The following is a 24,610-nucleotide window of genomic DNA, read 5'->3' on the forward strand; positions in this document are numbered from 1 at the left end:
TGGATTTAGCCCAAGAGACATTTCAGTTGTCAAAATCAACTTTAAACCTCACTCAATGGCTTGCCCTGCATTGAAAACAGTATGTATTTTAATGAAAGCTTTTGAGATATATATATATATATATATATATATATATATAGATAGATAGATAGATAGATAGATAGATAGATAGATAGATAGATAGATAGATAGATAGACTTGTTATGATGAAACTGCCTGCGTCCTGCATTCACAGTGTTCTAAATCAATCTGTCAATCTGATCAATCTGTCAAGAGACTAAGATTGTCAAGATATTATACCAACAGGCCTGTGATTGATAGTGTGACCACACCAAGTGGGACTGGAAAAATGCCAGTGAAAATATGACTTGAGTAATTCTCTCCCCTCCCTCAAAACCTAAGTACGCTTAAAGTGCTCATATTATGATTTTGGCTTTTTCCCTTTCCTTCATTGTGTTATGTATCTTTCTTGTGCATGTAATAGATTTACAAAGTGAAAAAGCCCATAGTCCCCCCCCCCCCCCCCCCCCCCCCCCCCCCCAGAGGGACCTACCATCTTTAACAGAAAACACTGTTCACAAACTACACCAAACAGCTCTGTTGTGGTCGAGCCTTTACTTCCAGGACGAACATGCGTCACTATGTAACACGTTATAATGCTCATGCCCTTATACTCCTCTTCTGACTGGCTTGTAGTGCTGTACTGCATGTGTGACAGAAGTGAGATGTCTCACTCTGTAGCTAAAACAGAGAGCTACACACAGGGTGAAAAGAGGAGCTTCAGCCGTGAGGCAGTACGACAAATATATGGTGTTTTCTGAAAATGTATGTCATGTATTTCATGACTTTGTGGTAATGTCTGAAGTTCTACCATGGACTCTGTAACCTTGGTTACCTTGTTTCAAGCCATTCTAGCATGGTATAGAAAGCCCGCGGGAAGACTCATTCAATCCTTTGTAGATGGACTCACAGTTACATACATCATGTGTTTGTACTGTATGCTTGAGAGAGATAGCTGTGAGAGGCTGTTTTATTTATTTATCCAGGGTCAGGCATTATCATATCACAGAGACACGTTGCCATTGAAGTCTGAATAGAACAGAGATGCTCTGTGTGTTACACGGACATATTCAGCGGTATACAAGAGTCCAGGGGTTACATGAATAATAAGAAACGGACAATAAATCAATGTGTCTTGGGACTGCTATTACAGTGACCAGTAGTAGAAGACTGTGGGAGTATTCGAAAACTGTGAATGGGACGCAGGAAGGAAACCAAACAATCAAATAGCTATTTGTTGACTTTTCCTGAATTACTAAAGAGTTGAAAAAGACTAACCAAATCCAAGGCGGATCTTTGAATGAGCTAGTGTTATTCCAACATGCCGTGACTTCACATAGAAAAAGGCAAATTGCTACAAGAATCACCATATCCACTGTCTGGGCTAATCAGGTCCTGTAAGTAATAAGTTGTTGATAGTAAAAATTGACAGCAGGTGACTCTTTAGTTCTCTGCAGGGATCAAACCAAATTCATTTACATCTGCACACCCCCACAGACCTCTGCAGTATAATTACATGCAAAAGTAAGGTCATACTCAAGCCCCACGCAAACAACAAACCCCTGAGAGCTTTCCGTTACTGGAGCAGTACTGAGAGAACGGGGGAATAATAAGGTTAACGTGGTTGTAAAAACAATGGCAGATGGATCCAGAGGAGATGATGTAGTACTCTGTAGCACATGAGAGAAATGCAACTGGGATTTGATGCATTTGTAGTTGCATCAGAGTTCTGATATAATATTATGCATAATTTCCAGGGATGCTCTACCAAGACACTGGAGACGGCTTCTGAAACCAGATGTCTGGATGCCTTAGGCCTGGCAATGATGAATCGGCTTGTTTAACAACTGCTTTCTCCACTATCCTTGCTGCTGCACTGACCGGCTCCATGTCTGCATCAATTTGAGTGGTGAGTTGACTTAGCGAGGCTGTTGCAGACATACGTACTTTTTATGGGAACTTAACCATGAAGTATTTTTTTATACATTCTATGAGTGTGATCAGCCTTGCCTGAAAGAAAGCCACTTTATGATGTGCGCAGTAAGCCACTCACAGTTACTGTATAACACAAAAATGTGAGATCAGTACTTCACATTCCAAGGTGCTCCAATTCAATTTGGTTCTGCCCTGATTGGACCAGATTGGCTGCATGTCCAGCCTGCAACATTTCCTGGAATGGAAAGATGGTGTAGAGCACTGATGTGCATCATTTTAGTTTGCCATGAGCATCCAAAACCATGTAGGCTTCATAAATTACCCTGCTCCTAAGTCTCCTTTTTTGCTGCTTTAGATCTCATGCATTTGTGAAGCAATCTGGGAGGAACCCAGGGCAATGATTGGAGAATTTCCTCCACCCTAAAACCTTGTCTACACCAAGACACGACACACACAGACACACAGACACACAGACTCACAGACACACACAGACACACACAGACACACACACACACACACACACACACACACAGACACACACACACACACCTGGCTTTTTTGTTTGCCTTTTCTGATACCACATCACACATCTTGAGTCCTGCACTCCTGCATACCAGCTTAGCCTAATTACAGCAGAGAGTCTCACTGCTCCCCATGCCTCCTCTGGGCTCCCCACAGCCCCAGGCCATACACAACATCCTAAACAAAGACTTGACCTTTCAACACGCCTGTTAAAAGAAAAGCACATCACTCTCAACATAAACTCTGCTGCTCCCGACCAAATTAGCCTTATGGTTTGCAACCCTGTAGTAATTAGTTCCCTATGAATCTGCAAATCAGGCAGCAGTAAGCCAAGCAGTTGTCTCCTTATTACAACTAATCTACAGGGTGAATGCTTTACCTTAGAATAGGTAAGGCACAACAGATGTCCTCCCTTATAACAAGAGGAGCGTTTCTGGTAGATGTGGCAGGCTTCAAGATATGCCACTAGCAGTGTGAGGGTGGACCACCATGGAGCATCAGGACACACAGACTGGGAGTCTGGTTGGAGCAGGCCAGGGTGCTTCTCTGTCTGAAGCCAAGACAGACAACGTTGGGTAACCGCAGTGTAAAAGCAGAGCATCTCTTCCCACAAATCTCCTCCTCAGTGTGGTTTGTCGCTCGCTCCCTCTTGCTATCTTTTTCTCCGTCTTACAAAGATTGTAAAAAAGACTCACTCACTTAACAGAGCCAGATACAAGTACCAGAAAATGCATTTTTGCTTGATAAATGACTACCATAAATAATGAATTGCTGTTGATATGTTTTCTGATGATCAGCTAATGCATTAATCAGCTGGGTATTGTTTGAAAATACAATATATAAATACTGTATCAATACCAATACTTTTTGAGGACTATAACTATGTTATTAAAAGGAAAACACTTTTTTTTTACTTCTCACATGAAAAATGCACAAAGTTGGCTTAAAAAAGAAGAAGAAGAAAAAAAACTTTGGCTGAATAAAATTCTGGCAATATATTTGTTCAAATATAAAAACTGATAACTGATGAGTAAATACATAAGTAGGGGGGATTTTTAAAGTGTGTGTGTGTGTGTGTGTGTGTGTGTGTGTGTGTGTGTGTGTGTGTGTGTGTGTGTGTAGGGGTGGGGGCTGTTCTTGTTCAATACCAAACCCCAAGCACTAATTTGGTCCACACAGGAGCGGAGAGCTTTCGTAGCATCATTACAGTTAACAGGCGAACCTCCTGCTCCTGCAGTGTCAGCGTAGGTTCCACATTTTCCTGACCACACAGAGAGATACACTTGGCTTTGGAATTTTTTGCATCTGGCCTTGTTTGTATTTTGCTTTTCTTCTCCATTTTACCACTTCTTTCCTGAAACACTACCCCCCCCCCCCCCCTTCAACTATTCACGGACGGGAAGACGAGCTGAGGTATTGACTGACCCCTACACTCAGCCACCTGCACAGGCCTAAAAAGAAATTGATCTAATTGAGAGCAGAAATACCAGGATCTGACCACACACCCTGTCACTGAAAGCTCCACTCTTTCCATGAGCTTGTTGGGCTCGGTAACATTCTTTTCAATCGTTATTTCAACTGGCAGTCTGTGCAGAAGTATGGCTGGAGCAAGACAGGGGGAGGGGGCTGAGGTTGCTGGCACACTTAAGCGATGCATTCTTTGCAACAGTCAAGTTCTGGATATGGAGACAATTTGCTCAGTGGTTAAGATATTTTAGGCCTGTGTATATATAGTGGATACTTTTCTAGGAAGAGGCAGTTTGGTCATGAATGCTGGCGACTCTCCACCGTTACAATACCTGCACTTCATCATCACATTGAGTTTGCGACCGAGTTTCCTGGTTACTGATTTTTGTTACCTGGCAAGCTGTCACTCAGCATCTGGTTTCCAGTCTGGCGGCTTCTGATGGACAGCAGGGGACTGGATGGATGATTTAGCACCGATTTGCTTTGGAATAGAATTAAATTCACGAGCAGATGATGCTTTCTGATGCCCAGCTTGGTTAGCGGTGCCAACTGCCTTGCACATGTCATGGGGGACCACGGGCAGTGAGAACAGAAGGCCGGCAGCCCTCATCAAAGTGAGCCTCTTGCTCTACTCCCCCTTTACCATTTAGTCATCTCAAAGGAGGAGGGAGGCAAAGTGTATAATTGTCTCTATTTGCAAAGGTCAGACAAAATTGCTCCTCTTGCGCCTGAAAGCAACACTGTCACAACATGACTGTGAAAGCACATACACCTGCAGACTGACTTCAGTCTGTTAGTAATTTACACCCATTTTTTGTTGCATCATGAAATTGGATAAGCCTGAGCCTGGTCTGACCGGGACCCACAAGGCAGTGTGTTTGCATCACTTCAGGGAGGCCTGAGGGTCTCCAAACAGGCAGATGTGCTGCTCTCACCTGCTCCAATCAACATGTCACCACTCCGGAGGGAAACAAGGGGAAGTAAAGATGCGTAATTGGATCACAGAGGGGACACCGCAGTGTGGGAAAGGGAAGTGGAAAGTGATAAGAAGTCTGGACAGACAAGGAGAAAGAGTAAAGAGAGACAAACAAAGACAAAGAGACAGGAAAAGTGAAGGAGATCCCACCCTTCAGAGTCAGAGGAGGGATCAACAGCTGGATCCAGCTGCTGAGTTGGAGCTCTGTCACAGCTGCCAGAGGCTGACTGTCACTCTGGAGACTCTCGGCTGTTTTCCTTCTTCACCCCCCCTCTCACTCCCTTTCATAGAAGCTTAGCAGCAGTGTTGAGAGTTCTGCCTCACCTACAGCAGACAGTCCAGCAGACAGACGGTACAAATTAAATGTCTTGTCCCTTGAGAAAGCCATATAAACCCATCTTCCTTGCCAGATGTGGGCAGGAAACCCCTCCAGCAGACATCACAGTCTGTATTGACCCTTTATAGTTTAAACACTGCTTGCTTTACCACTCAGCATGCACATAACAGACAGCTACCAACAACAAATTCTGATGACACAGCGACAATCTTATATATTTCAAAAGCTTGAGCAAGTACAAAAATAGGAATTATTTGTCTAAAACCTATGGTATTTGGTTAATAATTACAAAAAAAACATTATCCAAAAGCAAACTGCTATCAGACATACTACTGCTGAAACAATTCAATTAGCCAGGCTTCATATTGATAAGTGAAACACCCTTTAAGTCATTTATCAAACAAAATGCCAAACGTTCTCTGGTTCCAGCTTTTAAAATGTGCTTTTCTCTATTCTGTATCATTCCAATGTAATATCTTTGGGGTTTGGGATTTTTGTTGGACAACAAAGCAATTTAAGAAGCCACTTGGGCTTTGGGAAATATTTTGTGATGTGCTTACAGAATTCTTCGAACATTATCCATTCAAGAACAAAAGTTCTAAAAGGAGCACAGTATAAGCACTACAGTGGTCCTTCTATTCTGTTTCACAGTGGGGTGTTTAAACACCCACAGCTTCAGTTTTTCACTAACAAAGACTATTTCCTTCCAGCTTCTGTATTCAACCATGTAACATTTAAGGTTTTACCACAACCTTCTCCTCTTCCTGTGCTGGTGGAAAGAGAGAAGCGGTAGATGTGCTGATGGACGTCGGAACACAATAAAATGCGCTTAGCTGTCTCAAGCACAGAAACTTTGACCTGAACACCCACACTCCATCCAGATGCACATCAGTGTTCATGTTCGCTTTAGTGCCCCTGCTAGGCCCAGGAGTAAGTGTTCAAGGAAGTATTACATTTGCAAAAACATTAAGTAGCACATCCAGTTTCCTGCAATTTTACTATTCCCTCAAAATACTGTTATACCGCAGAGCCACAGCGACGCATGGTAGTTAGCAGGAAGAAAAAGAAACAGAGGAGACCAAAAGCAGAATCAGCTCGCCTCAAGCTAAACCAATCTAATGGGGAGACAAGCCAGACAACGACAAGTGAACGTTTCGTTTGACATATACCATCCCCAGAAAAATGTCTGGTGAGAATTGATGACATGCTTTGTGTATCAAATAACCACTCTGAAACTGGCAATTTCACTAATCACTATGGGTACTCTGGAAAAGCTTTACTTGAGAAGTTAGCAAAGTTACAGAGAAATGGAGGTGATGTAGAGTGAGTGTAGAACACTCAGGTGTTGCTTTCAGTCACCAGATTATTGCATTTTATCTGGTGGTTTGGCAGAACTTTACTATAGGTGAAAGCAAAGTGTAGCTATTTTAAAGCACTACACAGAGTGAAGGAGCACGACAAAATAGTAATGTGATGACAACCAAAATTCTGGTTGAAATCCTATGTAACTTTCTAACTATCATTTGACAATTTTGGATATGAAGGCATGAGTCTATTCTACAGGGAATGTAAAGTAGGTGTCCTTGAACACAGAAGAATAAATGGCACAGTTTTTAAAAAGCAAGATGTACACTACCATTCAAAAGTTTGGGGTCACATTGAAATGTCCTTATTTTTGAAGGAAAAGCACTGTACTTTTCAATGAAGATAACTTTAAACTGGTCTTAACGTTGAAGAAATCCACTCTCTACATTGCTAATGTGGTAAATGACTATTCTAGCTGCAAATGTCTGGTTGTTGGTGCAATATCTCCATAGGTGTATAGAGGCCCATTTCCAGCAACTATCACTCCAGTGTTCTAATGGTACAATGTGTTTGCTCATTGGCTCAGAAGGCTAATTGATGATTAGAAAACCCTTGTGCAATCATGTTCACACATCTGAAAACAGTTTAGGTCGTTACAGAAGCTCCAAACTGACCTTCCTTTGAGCAGATTGAGTTTCTGGAGCATCACATTTGTGGGGTCAATTAAACGCTCCAAATGGCCAGAAAAAGAGAACTTTCATCTGAAACTCGACAGTCTATTCTTGTCCTTAGAAATGAAGGCTATTCCATGCGAGACATTGCTGAGAAATTGAAGATTTTCTACAACGGTGTGTACTAGTCCCTTCAGAGGACAGCACAAACAGGCTCTAACCAGAGTAGAAAAAGAAGTGGGAGGCCGCGTTGCACAACTGAGCAAGACATAAGTACATTAGAGTCTCTAGTTTGAGAACCAGACGCCTCACAGGTCCCCAACTGGCATCTTCATTAAATAGTACCCGCAAAACACCAGCGTCAACATCTACAGTGAAGAGGCGGCTGCGGGATCCTGGGCTTCAGGGCAGAGTGGCAAAGAAAAAGCCATATCTGAGACTGGCCAATAAAAGAAAAAGATTAAGATGGGCAAAAGAACACAGACATTGGACAGAGGAAGACTGGAAAAAAAGTGTTGTGGACGGATGAATCCAAGTTTGAGGTGTTTGGATCACAAAGAAGAACGTTTGTGAGACGCAGAACAAATGAAAAGATGCTGGAAGAATGGCTGACTCCATCTGTTAAGCATGGTGGAGGTAATATGATGGTCGGGGGTTGCTTTGGTGCTAGTAAGGTGGGAGATTTGTACAGGGTAAAAGGGATTCTGAATAAGGAAGGCTATCACTCCATTTTGCAACACCATGCCATACCCAGTGGACAGCGCTTGATTGGAGCCAATTTCATCCTACAACAGGACAATGACCCTAAACAAACCTCCAAATTGTGCAAGAACTATTTAGAGCAGAAGCAGGCAGCTGGTATTCTATCGGTAATGGAGTGGCCAGCGCAGTCCCCAGACCTGAACCCCATTGAGCTGTTGTGGGAGCAGCTTGACCGTATGGTACCAAGAAGTGCCCATCCAACCAATCACGCTGGTGGGAGCTGCTTCTGGAAGCGTGGGGGGACATTTCTCCAGATTACCTCAACAAATTAACAGCTAGAATGCCAAAGGTCTGCAATGCTGGAATTGCTGCAAATGGAGGATTCTTTGACGAAAGCAAAGTTTGATGTAAAAAATCTTATTTCAAATACAAATATTTCTAACCTTGTCAATGTCTTGACTCTATTTTCTATTCATTTCACAACGTATAGTGGTGAATGAGTGTGACTTTTCAGGAAAACACAAAATTGTTTGGGTGACCCCAAACCTTTGAACGGTAGTGTACTTCAGCAATGCAGGGCAGAAATTCCAAAGTCCAATGAGGAAGCTTGAACAAAAGCAACTCCTGAATTTAAATAGTAAAGACCCGGTCTTCATCCAAATTGTCCTGCAGAGAGCATTATCATACATTGGGGCATTTATTACAATGCACACTTCATTTTTCATCAAGACAGCCTGAGTCTAAGTATTGGAATCATTGTTATTATTCTTATTATTGTTATTAGCACCGGCCTGGTGGTCAGTAGTAGCTGGTCACTATAGTACAAAAAGAGTATGGAGACTAAGGGAATAGCGTGAAAGAAATACATTCATGTAATCTTTCATACTTTCTCTACAGGGCATTTATAGGTATATTTTTATTCCCCATAGACTGGTTGCTTTTATCTAGGTAGGAACGGAGAAGTGATTCTGAGTGCTACTTCACTGGGGTATCTCTTTCAACTAAGCTGCCTTTAAAGAATTCAGTGAAATAATGAATATTTGAGTGGCACCAATAAAAAAGCCTTTGCATCTGTAGTTATCTAAACTGAAAACTAGCAGGCTTAGTGTTGCTGTACACCAGAAATCCGAGCCAAAGCACAACAATCCTATACAATTTCGCCAATATTTTTTCAAGGGAAGTGATGTGTTTAGTCAACAAGTTGCCAAAACATCACTGAGACAGGAAGCAATTTGGGTGGCAAAGGAACTGATAGATGCAAAAAGTTTGTTTTTGCTGCTTTGAGAAAGAAAATTGGCAAAAAAGGGTTTTCGCCTTCACTTGCAGCAATCACAGTTCGTCTCATGTTGCTAAGGGGGCTGCAGCAATGACATTCTGTCATGAACAAGGAGGAGGCCAGCCTATCCTTACACCCAGCTAATGAGAAATGAAGTGAGATCCGATAAGAATATGGAGAGGGACAGACCAACAGACAGACGAGGAAGCCCCCCTGCTCGTGTCACCTTCCGCCACTCATGCCAGCGCTTGTCAGGACTCATTTCCCCCTCAGCTGCCCTGAGACCCCGTCTCGCCTTTCTACTGGAGCCAGAACGACCCCCTGACAGAGGGACAATTCTTCGCAGAGACACACTCCACCAACCAAAAACCACAATCATGAGGTGTAAATTATCCCCTATACAAGATTCTGACAAAAATTCTTGGAAAGATTCAAAAGTAAAATAACACATAGGAGAGTGAATAGCAAACAACTACCGAAGCCAAGATACCCAAGCTTTGCTCTACTGAATTTGGAGAAATTAAGGCTGGTTGATGTGCCTCATTATGCCTAATAACATCTTCTATTACTCTTCTTCCTCCATGTCAGGAATCAAAAGTATATATATGAAGTAATGATTTTCCCTTTCCTATAATTCTGATAAGATTTCAACCATTTGTAATAAAGCATACAGTGGCAGAGTAACATAATACTGTACCTCTTATGTGAATGCATGCTTGCAATCCACAGTGTAAAACCGAGATGTAAAATGGTGCAAGAGAACGTAATTTGGCCTATAAATGGATCAAATAGATGTAGGCAAATAGTATAGCAAGCTATTTTGGTATTGTGGTTCCTTTATGGCATCAGATCTGTGGTGTAACCATTATATTTGGCTTCTATATCCAGAAAACTTGTAAAATTGGACACAGTTTGAAAACATATAATGGTAAATAGAATTATTAAGAACTAATAATACATTCCACAATTCAGCTCATGTTTTTTAAATCTAATTTCATGTTTTTCTTTCCTATTTATAAAAAAATGTATTAAACGTATTTTCTGTGCAGTAGGTCTTGCATACTGAATTACTAGACTGATTGATGTTAATAGGCTTAAGTTTTTTGGATAGAATTGCGTGTGGAAAACGAGAAGATTAGGAATTTTATCAGCCGAGAAAAAAGATTTCTTGCTGAGATGTTTGGATGGAGAGCTGGCACCCTGAGTAAGAGCAATCTGTTCTCACATGGCACGCCAAACACACGGCTGCAGCATCCAGGCCTGAGAGCAGTGGCTTTAAAGAAATACTTCATACTTGGACCATTTGAGGCCAATGATCAAACATGTCATACTTAGAGTTGTTTGAGAGCAGGTAGTAATGCTTTTGGAGGCAGTGCCTCCAAAGAAAGACAAAACTCTAACCTTTAGTTTAAAAACAACAAAAAATTATATTTTAGTTATATTTTCATAGAACATGAACTTCGACCCACATTGAGCTTTTCAGTTCTCCAAAACATACCATTTTTAATTATTCTTTGGTTCGGTTTCCAAATTCCATAATCAATTTCAGTACTTTCCCCTTTCTCCTTATCCTTGTGGTCCCTGTGATTTATAATTAAGGGACCTCCCACAAGAAACCCTCATAGCTTCTATTTCTGCATTCGAGCCAGGAGTCGCGGTAAGGCCTGCGTCTCCCTTCACCCCTCCCTCTCCCAAGGCCAAACCCTGGGCCAAGAGCCCGTCTGCTAGGCCTTCTGTCTGGACTGCACTCCTTGATCCATGCAATACTGCAGACACTGAAAAAGAATTTGTATGAAAGTCTATACTTGTAGAAAAAAAGAGTAAAAAGGCTTTCTAACTTGAGGAATCACTTCACTGATTTAAATAACTCATGAGCTCTGTTTTTGTAATTGCTGTCTTTTTAATATGTTCGCCAAAAACTACTTAAGAAAACTATATGTTTTAATTACACAAGACTGGTATCACTGAGCGTGCAGTTATTTGTCTGAACTTTAATTCATCTTGTCATCTATAGCCATTTTTTCTCACGGTCAACTAGCCTAATTAAGGTGCCTTTTGAAAGTGAAGTGACATCTATTTCTTGGGATAAAGCCCTGAATTTGTCTCTGCCTGTGAATATGTGAAAACCCCCTTTGTGCCTGTGCTGACAGAGGACTTTACCCTGCCTGTGTTTCCCTGGAAACCTTTTGAGAGGTGAAGAGAAGGACAGACAAAAAGGAGATCATCTTGGCCTAAAATTGCAGGTAAATCTTCACTAAGGCAGTCAAATTTAAACAGCTTTACCACTTAAAAAATTCCTTTTCATAGAGGAATGATAAGAATCAACAAAGTCTGACAAATTCCTCTATTCATCTATTAAATTTCCATTTGTTATGCTCTTCACAACTGCCCCCAGCTTGAGTCCAGGCTCTTGATGGAGCTCAGTGTTAAGTGTGGGAGTGTGTTTACAAAATCGATCAATTCAAAAACTTGTAATGAAATAAATCACCAAGTAAAAATGTCCTACCACAAGAATGCAGGTTCCTGGATCTGTGTTCTCCTTGATGGACACATTGTAGAAGTTTCTCTCAAAAACTGGCTTATTGTCATTTATATCCTGAAGCACAATGTCTACCACAGCAGTGGAGGACATGGGTGGTTTCCCTCCATCAGTGGCCACCACAGTTATACTGGGATTGGGATTCTTTTCATAATCTAGCTGGGAGAGAGTGGTGATAATCCCTGTTACAGACTCTATACTGAACCAGTCAGAGTAAGCACCTTTGTCTTGCAGGATGCTGTAGTTAATGTCCCCATTGGGTCCTTGGTCTTTGTCTCTAGCTGTGACCTGTAACACGAAGCTCCCTGGAAATACCACTTCAGGGATCACCTGCCTGTACACTGTCTGATCAAACAGAGGAGGGTTGTCATTGATGTCAACCACCTGGATGACGAAGGAGGACTCTGCCCTTAGAGGAGGAGTGCCTGAGTCTGTTGCCATCACCCTCAGCTCGTATGCGTCTCTCTCCTCCCGGTCCAGAATCTGGTCCACACAGATAAGATAAATGATGCTATCCTTTGTGGTCAAGGCAAACTTTCCATCTCCTCCCTCTAGTGACACATTGACGTTGGCGTACTCGCCATAGTCAGGGTCAGTAACTGAGATCCTGGCTACGTACTGGCCTGGCTGTGCACCCTCTGAGATTCTGGGAGATCCATCTTCACTGAGAAAGATGATGGTCATGGTGGGCTGGTTGTCATTGTAGTCTCTGACATGGATGGTGACAAAGGCATTGGTCACCTCTGGTTGGGTTGCGTTGTCTTGCGCCTGGACCACCAGTTCGTGAACTCTCCTCATCTCAAAGTCCAGCGGCTTGTTGAGCGTGATGATGCCGGTGCGAGAGTCAATGACAAAGTAGTGGTCTGGGTCACTCTGTCTCCTGTTGATTTCATACAGCACCAATCCATTGTCTCCTTCATCAGCGTCTGTGGCAAACACCTGCAGGATGTTGCTTCCCGGTTGAAGGTTCTCAGATATTATGGCATGGTAGCGGCTCTGGTTGAAAACAGGAGCGTTGTCATTATTGTCTTGTACAGTAATATCTAATGTCATCTGATCAGTCCTTTTGGGGGAACCACCATCAAATGCCTCTAGAGATAAAGTATAGGTGGATCTTTTCTCCCTGTCTAGAATGGCACTGATTACCAAGTCCAGATAGAGAAACTCGTTGCTTCCCCTCCTGGTCTCTAAGGTGAATGCCTGGCCAACATTTCCATCCTTGATAAGGTAACCCTGCGTTGTAAACTGGCCTTTATCAGCATCAACAGCTGGCTCAAGAGGAAACCTGGTGCCGATGGCTGTCTGCTCAGGGATTTTAAATGTGACTCGTTTTCTCGGGAACGTTGGGGGGTGGTCATTTATGTCGTTCACTTTGATGGTCACCTCCACGGTCACACCGGTCATGGTGACTGCAATGAAGTTGTATCTGTCCCTTAGTTCCCTGTCCAGAACTTTGGCGGTTTTAATAATGCCTGTGCTCTCATCTATGTCTAAATCACTACCCACACCTGTGCCCTCATGGTCGGAGATGAAGTACAGGGATGCTGTGATGCCAAGAGGAAGTCCCACACTGATGTCACCAACAATTGTGCCTGCTGGCTGTTCCTCGTCTAGCTGTAGCTCAAGGGTCCCCAAGACTGCGGGTGAATGGACTATTACAAGTTCCAAGGCCACATACATCATTAGCACTATCCTACTGTTCCACCAGCCCTCACGGTGTGAAGGGTCCATTACAGACTTCCCAAAACCCTTGGCAGCTGTCTTCATTTTGGCTCCTTTTCAAACCTAGGGACACACAAAGAGGAAAAGCTGAGCAATGTCAAAAATGTCAAAACCTGACAACAGCAGAAACTAAGAAAAGGTGTTTTATTTCTCTGTCGAATTACAGAGTAAGTTAGTTAAACAAAAATAAGTATACGCCTGAAAACACTTTCCCATATGTTTTATTGGCTCTGTTCCCAACCACAGCACATACAATACACCCTGCACATAGTATTTTCCTACACTTCTTTATTCACCTAATAAGTCAACACCTTGTTCCTCCTACATACCAGAAAGCTCTCCTTTGCTAAAGAAACATCAAAGCCACAGGCCACAGCATACCCTAACCCTCAGACAGGGAGTTTTTGGCTGTGGTTATTCAACTCTAATTCAACTCTAATTAAAACTATGCAGGAATATTGCCCAGTGTTCACCATAGCACTACCCTCTTGTGTAAGTCCTGGATTTTTTATGTATGTGTGCTGCTACCACATTTAGCTCTCATGGAGAGAGCAGCTTTGAAACACTGATCCAAGAACCATTTACAATATTTAACTCTCCCCAAGCAAACATATCTATCTTTCAATTCTTCTGAGGATCAAATTCAATAATCAGGTGTTAAGGGGGGGGGGGAACTATTTAAATATTGACATTTCAAAGTAGCAAGGATGTTCAAATTCCTTGCATAAACAATAGGCACACACAGGCAATGGACCCACACAGCTGCACAGGACTTGCAATAGAGACTGAAAGACACAATGGAAATTATTCAACAAGACTGTCACCATCTGCAGAATAATCCAAAACCCCCATGGGTCTGGCACAAAGGAAATAATAGTGTCCTTTTCATTAAATGAAGAGAGTAGCTTCCAAGTGTCTGTTGTTCTGTCTAAACTGTAATTCATAACTTTGACTTGTTTAAGAAGGAAATCTAGCCTTAATTCTATGGGAATACAGAAGCACTTTTAGCACATTATAATGTATTACATTTTGAGGAATTACACTAAGTGTCTAGATAAAGCTCTTTGAGGCTCCCCCCAGTGGTTTTACTGATACCTGCACGGAAACATTCACAAAACATCTGTGTATCCGTGTGTATCTGTGTGTATCCGTGGGTATCCATGTTTATCCGTGTGTGTGTGTGTGTGTGTGCGTGTGCGTGTGTGTGTGTGGGAACTAAATGCCTCCCATGTGTGCATGAACGCAGCATGGCGATCTGTCTCAGCTATAGTGGTGACAGTGTGTTTGAGTGACAGTACAGCGGAGTTGAAGGGCTCCACGCAGTCTACCTCTCTCCCTTTTTCTGGCTCTGCAGCATTGTAATTGAGGGCTGCTGGAAGTTGGCCATGAGCACACAAGATCCCGGGGCTAATTTCAGTCTGCCGTGATTTGAAGCCCACAACACTGAAGAGGCTAACTTTAACGTCATACATTGGTTTGAATTCAACTTAGCGTGAGTAGTCAGAAACCTCTGAGCTTTACTTGTTTTGAAATACTAAATGAAAATGAATCAGTGCCAAATACTTTCTGTTTTACTAGCTCAAGACTTTGTTAATAGCTTAAGATTAACAGTTTAGAAATAAAAATTAAACTCTGGATCAATTTGCTACATTCATTTGTAATTCACATTACTTTCACAAAGATTACAACAATTGTTAATGACAGCACCTTAAAGGCAAGCACTGCAAATTCACCATTACATACCATCCTTTGAGTTGCTTTGTGAGTGCTGTTCTTGGTCAAAACATAAGCACATCCATTACACCCTGAAAATCTTGACAGCACTTGAACTTTAAAGTCTCAGTATTGATTTACTTTACTGCAACACTGGGGATGCACTTTTACAAAGCTTTCTCTAAAGAACAAAAGGATAGCTTTTCAAGGCCAGAATCTTTGTCCAAATGCCACAACTGAAATAGTAAACTCTCTGGTTGAGCTACAGTGGAGGACCTCTGCAGAGCAGAACAGCCTGATGGATATAGCAGACACAGTCGGGTAGCCTAATTGCACAATGCTAAGAAGGACATATGGTTGTAAAAGATTCAGCATCAGGGAAAAGACATTTTAAAGCTAAGACGTGCACCAAATATATGACAAATACTGTGGTCACCCACCCCCCAGGCCTCCATCACTGAGAGTTTTTTGTCTAAAGGTTAGTGGCCAGTTAGCAATCAGCACATAAAAGGTAACAACCTATTCATGTGTAGAGCTTCAGGGAAAGCTATCTGGGGGAAAAAAGCATTTCAAAATAGCTGCTGATTGTTGAAAGCTGTTGCATTTAGTAAGCCAATCCCATTGTAGCTTGGATTCAGATGTTTTCCTTATTATTATTTTTTTCTAAAACCGTCATGTGTAACATGGCATGCACATCTTTGTTAGCAATAACTATAGCATTGACCCAATGTGCTTTGAAACCTCTTAACCAAGTCAACCAATCAAATCCAAGGTTTCTGGGATTTACATGCAGAATAAAACCTCTGTTTAATACAGTCGATATCATTCTAGAAACTTTAGCAGCATGACAGGAATCAGCATCAGAATCCCTGGCAGCAGTGAATGCTGGGCACGTCAGGGCTACATTTCTACCTCTCCACTGTGGGCTAGATGGTGTTTGGCAAAATGTGTCAAATATTCATTTTTCATGATAGCTGAATATGAATTGGCTTGTTTATTTTTCACTGTACTGAGCAGTACCATTTTTCTCGCTTTCACTAGAAGACCAAGACAAGCAGTCCTTTGGTTTGGCCAAACATACAATAGACAATACATCTGAGCAAACATGGCTGCATCCCTCTATGAGTCAATACCTACATTACACAGAAGGATGCCAAACCTCTTTTATAAAATACAAATATGACGACATTTAACCATATAGAGAAAAATATACTATTAAACATTATAAAAAATAATAAAGTAGATTTGCCACAGGTAAAACTGGCCAAGTCATTTCATTTCATGTGAGAGGACTAATCTTGGGGATATTGAATAATCATCAAATACTTATCTTGATCTAATATCTTATACTGGAATCATACATTATCTGACATAGTATCTTGTAGGGCTGTAACAATAGGGAAAATAAAACCAAAATCACGACACTAAGTACTCAGTGACTGTGGATGTGTCCCCAGGGTTATAATGATAGTGGATGGCTGCTAGCTGGCTGGGGGCTGACTGTGGATGTGTCCCCAGGGTTATAATGATAGTGGATGGCTGCTAGCTGGCTGGGGGCTGACTGTGGATGTGTCCCCAGGGTTGTAATGATAGTGGATGGCTGCTAGCTGGCTGGGGTCTGACTGTGGATGTGTCCCCAGGGTTGTACTGATAGTGGATGGCTGCTAGCTGGCTGGGGTCTGACTGTGGATATGTCCCCAGGGTTGTAATGATAGTGGATGGTTGCTAGCTGGCTGGGGTCTGACTGTGGATGTGTCCCCGGGGCTGTAATGATAGTGGATGGCTGCTAGCTGGCTGGGGGCTGACTGTGGATGTGTCCCCAGGGTTGTAATGATAGTGGATGGTTGCTAGCTGGCTGGGGGCTGACTGTGGATGTGTCCCCAGGGTTGTAATGATAGTGGATGGATGCTAGCTGGCTGGGGTCTGACTGTGGATGTGTCCCCAGGGTTGTAATGATAGTGGATGGTTGCTAGCTGGCTGGGGTCTGACTGTGGATGTGTCCCCAGGGTTGTAATGATAGTGGATGGTTGCTAGCTGGCTGGGGTCTGACTGTGGATGTGTCCCCAGGGTTGTAATGATAGTGGATGGTTGCTAGCTGGCTGGGGTCTGACTGTGGATGTGTCCCCGGGGCTGTACTGATAGTGGATGGCTGCTAGCTGGCTGGGGTCTGACTGTGGATGTGTCCCCGGGGCTGTAATGATAGTGGATGGTTGCTAGCTGGCTGGGGTCTGACTGTGGATGTGTCCCCGGGGCTGTACTGATAGTGGATGGTTGCTAGCTGGCTGGGGTCTGACTGTGGATGTGTCCCCAGGGTTGTAATGATAGTGGATGGTTCCTAGCTGGCTGGGGGCTGACTGTGGATGTGTCCCCAGGGTTTTAATGATAGTGGATGGCTGCTAGCTGGCTGGGGGCTGACTGTGGATGTGTCCCCAGGGTTTTAATGATAGTGGATGGCTGCTAGCTCATGTGTGTGTAGTTCAGGCCTGTGTGTAGTGTATAAAAACAACAGAGTGTAAATTGTTATTTCCCCATAGTGGATCATTAAAGAGTATAAAATAAAAATTAAATTGAAACGCATTTCATCAGAAACAAATTCCAAGTGCAATATTTCAGCCGCACTACTTTAATTACCACAACCAAACCATTTTCACCACCAACAGCCCAGGAGGGACAACAATGGTGACAGACTATGTAAAATGAGCTCCTAATTCCCTGTCATGATTCCAGTTAACTCAGAGAAAGCGTCTGGGGTTTGGAGAACATGCCAGGCAGCTTGCGGCTCAATGGAGCCATAATGGAAACCACAGACAGACCTCCTGATTGACTGGACCTGAGGATGACAGGCTTCACACAAAGCAAAGTAAAAAGCCCTGAATGGTTGCCAGACGATTGGCTCTCACAAGTGCAGTGTTTCTGTGCCCTGCATTAGTCTTTGAAACGTCAGTCCCTCGGCATGTAAGAAGGCCAGGGAAAGCCATCACAAGCCTCAGATACACATGCACTTCCTGGCCATAACAAGCATTGTATTGGGAAAACACACCGGCTTTTTTTTCATGATGAGCTCAAGGTTTCTGAGGGTCCGTGACTAGAAGGATCATCTCTTTCCCACAGCAAGACCAGCATGGGTTGCTTCAGCTGTTTGTGTAAGATGTTCCGGATTTTAAAAAACACATACCTTATGTCTTTGAAGAGGAGACCATCTGATATTGTGTTGGGGGTGCTAGTGGTTGCATCATTAAAAACACATGTCCATTGGGTTACAGTAGGAGAGGTGCAAGGAGAGTTTGGACATTACTAAATCTAAGTTCACCCCTCATATGTGGACAGTCCCATTATAATTTCAACACAGGTGGGATTTAAACATGCCAGGGTTTCCCTGCATTCAGCTTCGGTACAGATTATTTATTTTAGGGTGACAGAGTCTGGTCACAAATGGAAAAACAAACTCCAGAGATGACAGCCTTCTGGCACGACACCCTGGTTGATGTACACTTGGCTTATTTTTCTGATGACGACACTGCAAAGAGATGAGTCTAACCGCAGTGACTGCAACAAGACCATTTTCAGAAAAGTAAGGCAGCAACAAGAAACTCTCTGGGTGGTGTTGGTGTGGCCGTCCTGGGAGAAACATATACTTTTTCATTACTTCTAGGAGTCTGGAACACTAGCTTCATCAACAGCATATGCAAGCTACAAAGACAATACTAGTAAAATGATTACTTCATGCACTGCATCAAGGGTTTATGACATAATCCTTGGAATGTTAGAAAAGCTGTGGAGGTCCACATTGTGGTGGTTTTAACCATCAGCGTTCTTTTTTCTGTTTGATTTATCTGTGAGTTGTATCTCATAACTCAATACAGTCTTAAAAATGACAGACCTTTGAATAAAGCTCTAGACAGGAGATCACTGATGGCAACTGTCATTAATACATTAGAATAGCCCACAAACTAAGCATATTGATGGATAATTGGATATATAGGGTGGATGGGTGAAAACCACTGACAATTGCATTTAAAAAAGTAGAAAAATAAAATAAAATGATGTGGTGTCAATACTAGGGTCTGGTCACTTAGCATCATGTTACTATGATAAGAAGGCATAATTAGTAGACGGGCAGCTAAGAAAAAAAATAAGAAAATAAGAAAGGAGGAGCCTGTCCACTGCCCTGCACTCCTTTTTGTGGCTTAAGTAAAACAAAAAACAAAAACTGCACAATTACGCAGCTGCACCATGGCAACCATCACACTCACAACTGTAGTGCGCGGCGATGGACCCAGGGGGGGGATAGATTAATTCATTAATTGAGGGAACCGAACACCTATTCACGGTCAATGAGCCCAATCACCGTGCCAACGTGTGGGTAATGAACGATTCCGCTGGAGCAGCAGCGAGGACAATGAAATCACTCCATAGTTGACCAGTCTGAGAGGAATGTCTCACAGGACAAAAAACTGCGACCTGACGTGCACTTACAATAGTTGGATGCTCAAAGTGTGCGCGCTCGCTGAGCTTGTCTGTGCGTTAGGCTCCTTACAAAAAGTCAGGGCTGATTCATACATGAACGTTAAAGAACATTTCAAATCAACTTTGTAACAGATTTTTAAAAATAATGAGTCTTTTAAAATTAAACAGGCGATGTTACAACACTAAAGGAACGACATGACTTTGATTATATGACCCTGACTATTATTATTATTATTACTATTATACATAAGTCTGAGCATTAAAGAGCTAGACCGCAAGAAGACAAGTAGTCAACATCGTTGTGTCTCCTCTGTGGTATCGTTCCACTAGAAAGTGTCCAGGCGCCGCAGACAGGGCTCAGCGTTAAACATTAAACAAGTGAAAGAAAAGTGGGTGAAAGGCACTGATGGTCCTCAGCAGATCGGGGACATGCTGGGATGTGAAGGTTACTCACATTCAGCTGTTGCTCTGCTGTGTTTTTAGAGACGCACGCCAGATTCTTCTCAGTATTCCCTTATGAAGTTCCAAATCAACGTTACATCCTTTTCAGTTCTTGCATCCTTTTCCGATTCCTTCCCAGCGGGAAAAAAATCAAGTTGTCAAGTTAAACTTGTGCCTTGTAAAACTTCCCTGTCGTCCTCTTCTGGTAGATCAACTTCTCGATGTGTCTGTGTGTGTGTGTGTGTGTCTGTGTGTGGTGGCAGAGCCACTGCTGCAGCACGCTGACTGGAAGCAAACAATGTGGGGCTGGACGTCTGATTTCTTCAACACGTGACGAAGTGCAACCTCCTGCTCCTCCTGCTCCTCCTGCTCCTGCTCCTCCTGCTGCTGCTGCTCCTCCTGCTGCTGGGCTGCTGGCTGCTGTCTGCCACAAGGAGCACACGGGCTGCAAAGGCACGCCAGGTTATTGCTGAACTTTGGTGCCCCCATCCTATGCAAAAGGGAAGTGTAAATCACTAACATGACTTGCAGTGCTCCACATGGTTTTTGACAATGCTGCAACACAGGTTTGAATAATCTGAAATATTGTAATAAGTCTGAAAGTCTCGATATTGTGCGACGGTTTGGATAAGTGTGCTGTCGCAATATGCCAACACATGTCTGTGGCTTTAAACTGGGAGAAGAATGTAAAGCATCACAGATTTCATCCGGCAAAACATTCACTATATGTACTGTACATTTTATGTTTTTCAAATATTAAGATGCTCAAGTCTTCTCTGTCTGCAATAGGACAATTACTTTAGCTGTAGCTCGCTTTATACATTGCATAATGATAAATGAATTTGTTTAATGGTTAAAAAAAATATTTTTCCTTTTGAGAGGATGTTGGTGAATTTAATATATACATAGTGATTCTTTTAGAATACCTACTAAAGAATAAAGCAACAGACTCACTTTGACATGAATATGAGATTAAGGTGGATTTAAGGATCACAATTTGTCACTGTGGTGAGAGGAAAGCACAAATTCACACATTTTTCCAAGTAAAATGGCAAAATCAACTTCTTGTAGCAGGAGTGAAAATGTAAGATCATTAACACTTAAAGTGCTCATATTCTGCTCATTTTCAGGTTCATGATTGTATTTTGAAGAAGAGGTTTCCATGGTTTCATTTTCAAAAAACATCATATTGTTGTTGTACTACACATTGCTGCAGATCCTGTTTTCACCCTGTGTGTTTAGGTCTATGTTTTAGCTCCAGAGTGAGACATCTCACTAGTTTTAGCTCCAGAGTGAGACATCTTACTATAGCTACAGAGTGAGACATCTCCCTTCTATCCTATCTTTGTTGGGAGCTGCACATGCTCAGTAGCTCGGTAAGATCCCATCAGCTTGATAACTCTAGGCTCGTTTGAGATGATCCAGGTCTGCGCAGAATCGATCACCGGCAATCGGCACCTGTTGCATGCTGGGTAGATTTGTGTCCAACTTGATCCCAACTTGCTCTGACGTCATGCACACGTAGGCAACGGAAATCTCACGAGAGCAAGGCGGCCGCAGGTCTGAGACCAGGGGGCGCAGGTCTGAGACCAGGCGGCCGCAGGTCTGAGACCAGGGGGCGCAGGTCTGAGACCAGGGGGCGCAGGTCTGAGACCAGGCGGCCGCAGGTCTGAGACCAGGGGGCGCAGGTCTGAGACCAGGCGGCCGCAGGTCTGAGACCAGGGGGCGCAGGTCTGAGACCAGGCGGCCACAGGTCTGAGACCAGGGGGCACAGGTCTGAGACCAGGGGGCGCAGGTCTGAAACCAGGGGGCGCAGGTCTGAGACCAGGCGGCCGCAGGTCTGAGACCAGGGGGCGCAGGTCTGAGACCAGGCGGCCGCAGGTCTGAGACCAGGGGGCACAGGTCTGAGACCAGGGGGCGCAGGTCTGAGACCAGGGGGCGCAGGTCTGAGACCAGGGGGCACAGTTGCTTTTCACCGACTGCAAGAGCCAGGCGGACCCAGGCGGCCCCAGAGCATGCTGGGAAACGCCGGCTTCTCAGCTGATTTAACACCTGATTGGTTTACAACATGATGACGTTTTATATAAACTTTTTATTGTTTTTGAATCAGAGTGATTTTAATTGCTATTTGTCTGATTTAAAGACTTATTCTGTCCAGAACACAAGTTGAGGCTGATAGAGACGTTTAGAAGTCAGAGAGACTAAATCTGATCAGATCACGGATCATCTCCAGTGTGTTGTTGATTAAAATCAGAAACAGGTCGCATGTAGAGCATGTTAATTATGACAGCTATGCTGTCATAATTAAAACAACTGGAGACTGTGTACCAGCTGGTATGTGGGTCTGATTATATTTTTATTAAATCGGAATCGCACCACAGTGTTTTCATCACTTCCTGTCCAGCCTGAAGGCGGCTGGAATCGGCTGGAAACTGTCCGACTTTACCGCAGCTTTTTGTCACCGCCCCCCAGCTGCTGCCGCCTGCTCTCGTCCACTTTACAGGCGAGGCGCAGTTCATCTCGAACAAGCCTTCTTTCTCCAGCTTTGGTCAGTCCAAGACAGGATCAGCTGGGAGACTTCTTCTAGACCAGGGCCACTTGTGGAATACCTGCACAACAGGGACAGGAAGTAGAACAGGGACAGGAAGAAGTTCTTTTGGAGATTCTGGTCAACTACTGGCTGTTAGAGCAGTGTTTTCCTTTGAGAACAAGCTAGCATGCTACGGTTAGCCACCTCGTCTCTAGTGACGTAGAAAGCCGTGCAGATGTTGAACAGCTCACCTGAAGACATTCAGAAACCGGATCTCACTCAGAACACCATGGATGGTTTTTCTTTGAAGTGTGTATGTCTGTGGAAGCACCAGAGAGAGCTTGACAAAACAACCTCAACAAAACCTGAGCATCATAAGGAATGTAACTATCAAACGGACAGCTTTTTACTTCAGATGCTTGAAGTGAAGAAACCACCTGGGGGTATTTTCATCTAAGTCTAGAGAAGAGACACTGCCCCCTACGTTTGTTCACAACTCGGGACTCTTTAAAGAAGCACAGCCTACATCTCCAGTCAACTCCCAAGAGGAGCTCTGCTTTTATCTCTACTAGTGCTGGAGCCAGAACCCTGCTTCACTTTGTTGTCAGTCACTGTAAGCTATTAAAACTATTAAAGCTATGAAACTATAAAAGCTATTAACACTATTAAAGCTATTAAAGCCGTGTCACTTTGCATTTACAGGTTCTAAACAGAAGAACAACGGAGGGGCCCTGCTGTGTCAACAATCATATTTATTATGGAGAAACCGTTGACATAAGTGGGGTGCATGCATGTAACTGCTCATCTTGCTTTCATTCATTGCTTGTTTTCTTTTGTAAGTTTATTGATCTTTGTTGTTATCACCATTTAAGACACACATTTTAATAACTGGTGCTTTCTTGGCAAAACAAAATAAAGTCAAATGAATTATGATTTTAAAAAAATCACATTAGCCAAATGCAGTGACATTATTCAGTAGTCAGTGTGGATGTACTGACATAGCCGTGTCGTTCTGTTTGTGCTGATTTAGAAAAATAAAACTTTTGAAAAAGAAGTGTGGTCAGGGTCATCTCTACCACAGTTTAACAAGCTTATGTCTCCTCCACTCTCACTCTGCCAACTTCTTCATCACCAAGTGGAATGAAGGAGTTCCAGCGCTGGCAGCTACTCATTATTACTGTGACAGCAGAGCAGAGAAGGCCAACTAACAGACATTCACATGGACACACACACACACACACAATCAAAAAGTCAGATGACATATAACTTTTTGCAAAGTCAGAGTAGCCTACAGCTTTACCCTGTCTGTCCCTTATATATTTTAATGTCATCTGTGTCACTGAGTTTGCTAAATATAATTCCTTGTGTTATAATGATGCATTTTTATTACAAATATCCTTTGTTTTTTGGGTTTGTTTTTTGAAAATGTGTGAAGAGAAATGTGCCACAAACACTGCCTGTTGACACGACAATAGATTGTCAAATATCCAGTTGGCAGCATACTCACCAGACAAAATATTAACGGTGTCTGTTCTGAATTTAATAAATGATGAGAGATTAAAAGAATATACTGAAACTAAATGTAAAGGTGTCAATCTGTTTTATTCATGGTTTAAAAAAAAAAACACCAAGCTGATTAGATTTTATTCTGCCTGCAGATGATTTGTTGTAAATAAAATATAACTTTGGTTTGAAGATCAGATTTTGCTTTCTACATTTTAAGACTGAGTCTGCATTCATTTTACCCAAGGTCCCTTCACGCTTTCAGTGTATTTTTTATGTCTTTTTCAACACTCAAATTCATGAAATCCACACAGTTCAGTGTCATAAGAGACTCTGAATTAATAAAAGGTGCTGCAATGGTAGCCTGGAAACCCCGACCCAAATGTGAAAGATTAAGGGTCTGAAAGATTAAGGGTCTGGATCAGTAATGAAAGTCGTCCATCT

General features: G+C 42.8%; 1 protein-coding gene across 1 annotated transcript in view; it reads right to left on the reverse strand.

The window, feature by feature from the left end:
* Window positions 1-20,404, reverse strand: part of LOC116683126 (protocadherin-16-like) — a 113,777-nt gene extending 93,373 nt beyond the window's left edge. Inside the window, 2 exon segments of the mRNA XM_032509823.1 lie at window positions 11,758-13,575; window positions 20,147-20,404. Coding sequence (XP_032365714.1) covers window positions 11,758-13,557 — 1,800 coding nt within the window. The 5' untranslated portion in view covers window positions 13,558-13,575; window positions 20,147-20,404.
* Window positions 20,405-24,610: the final 4,206 nt, after the last annotated feature.

The sequence above is a fragment of the Etheostoma spectabile genome, chromosome 3 (genome assembly GCF_008692095.1).
Source record: "Etheostoma spectabile isolate EspeVRDwgs_2016 chromosome 3, UIUC_Espe_1.0, whole genome shotgun sequence".
Classification (NCBI taxonomy): domain Eukaryota; kingdom Metazoa; phylum Chordata; class Actinopteri; order Perciformes; family Percidae; genus Etheostoma; species Etheostoma spectabile.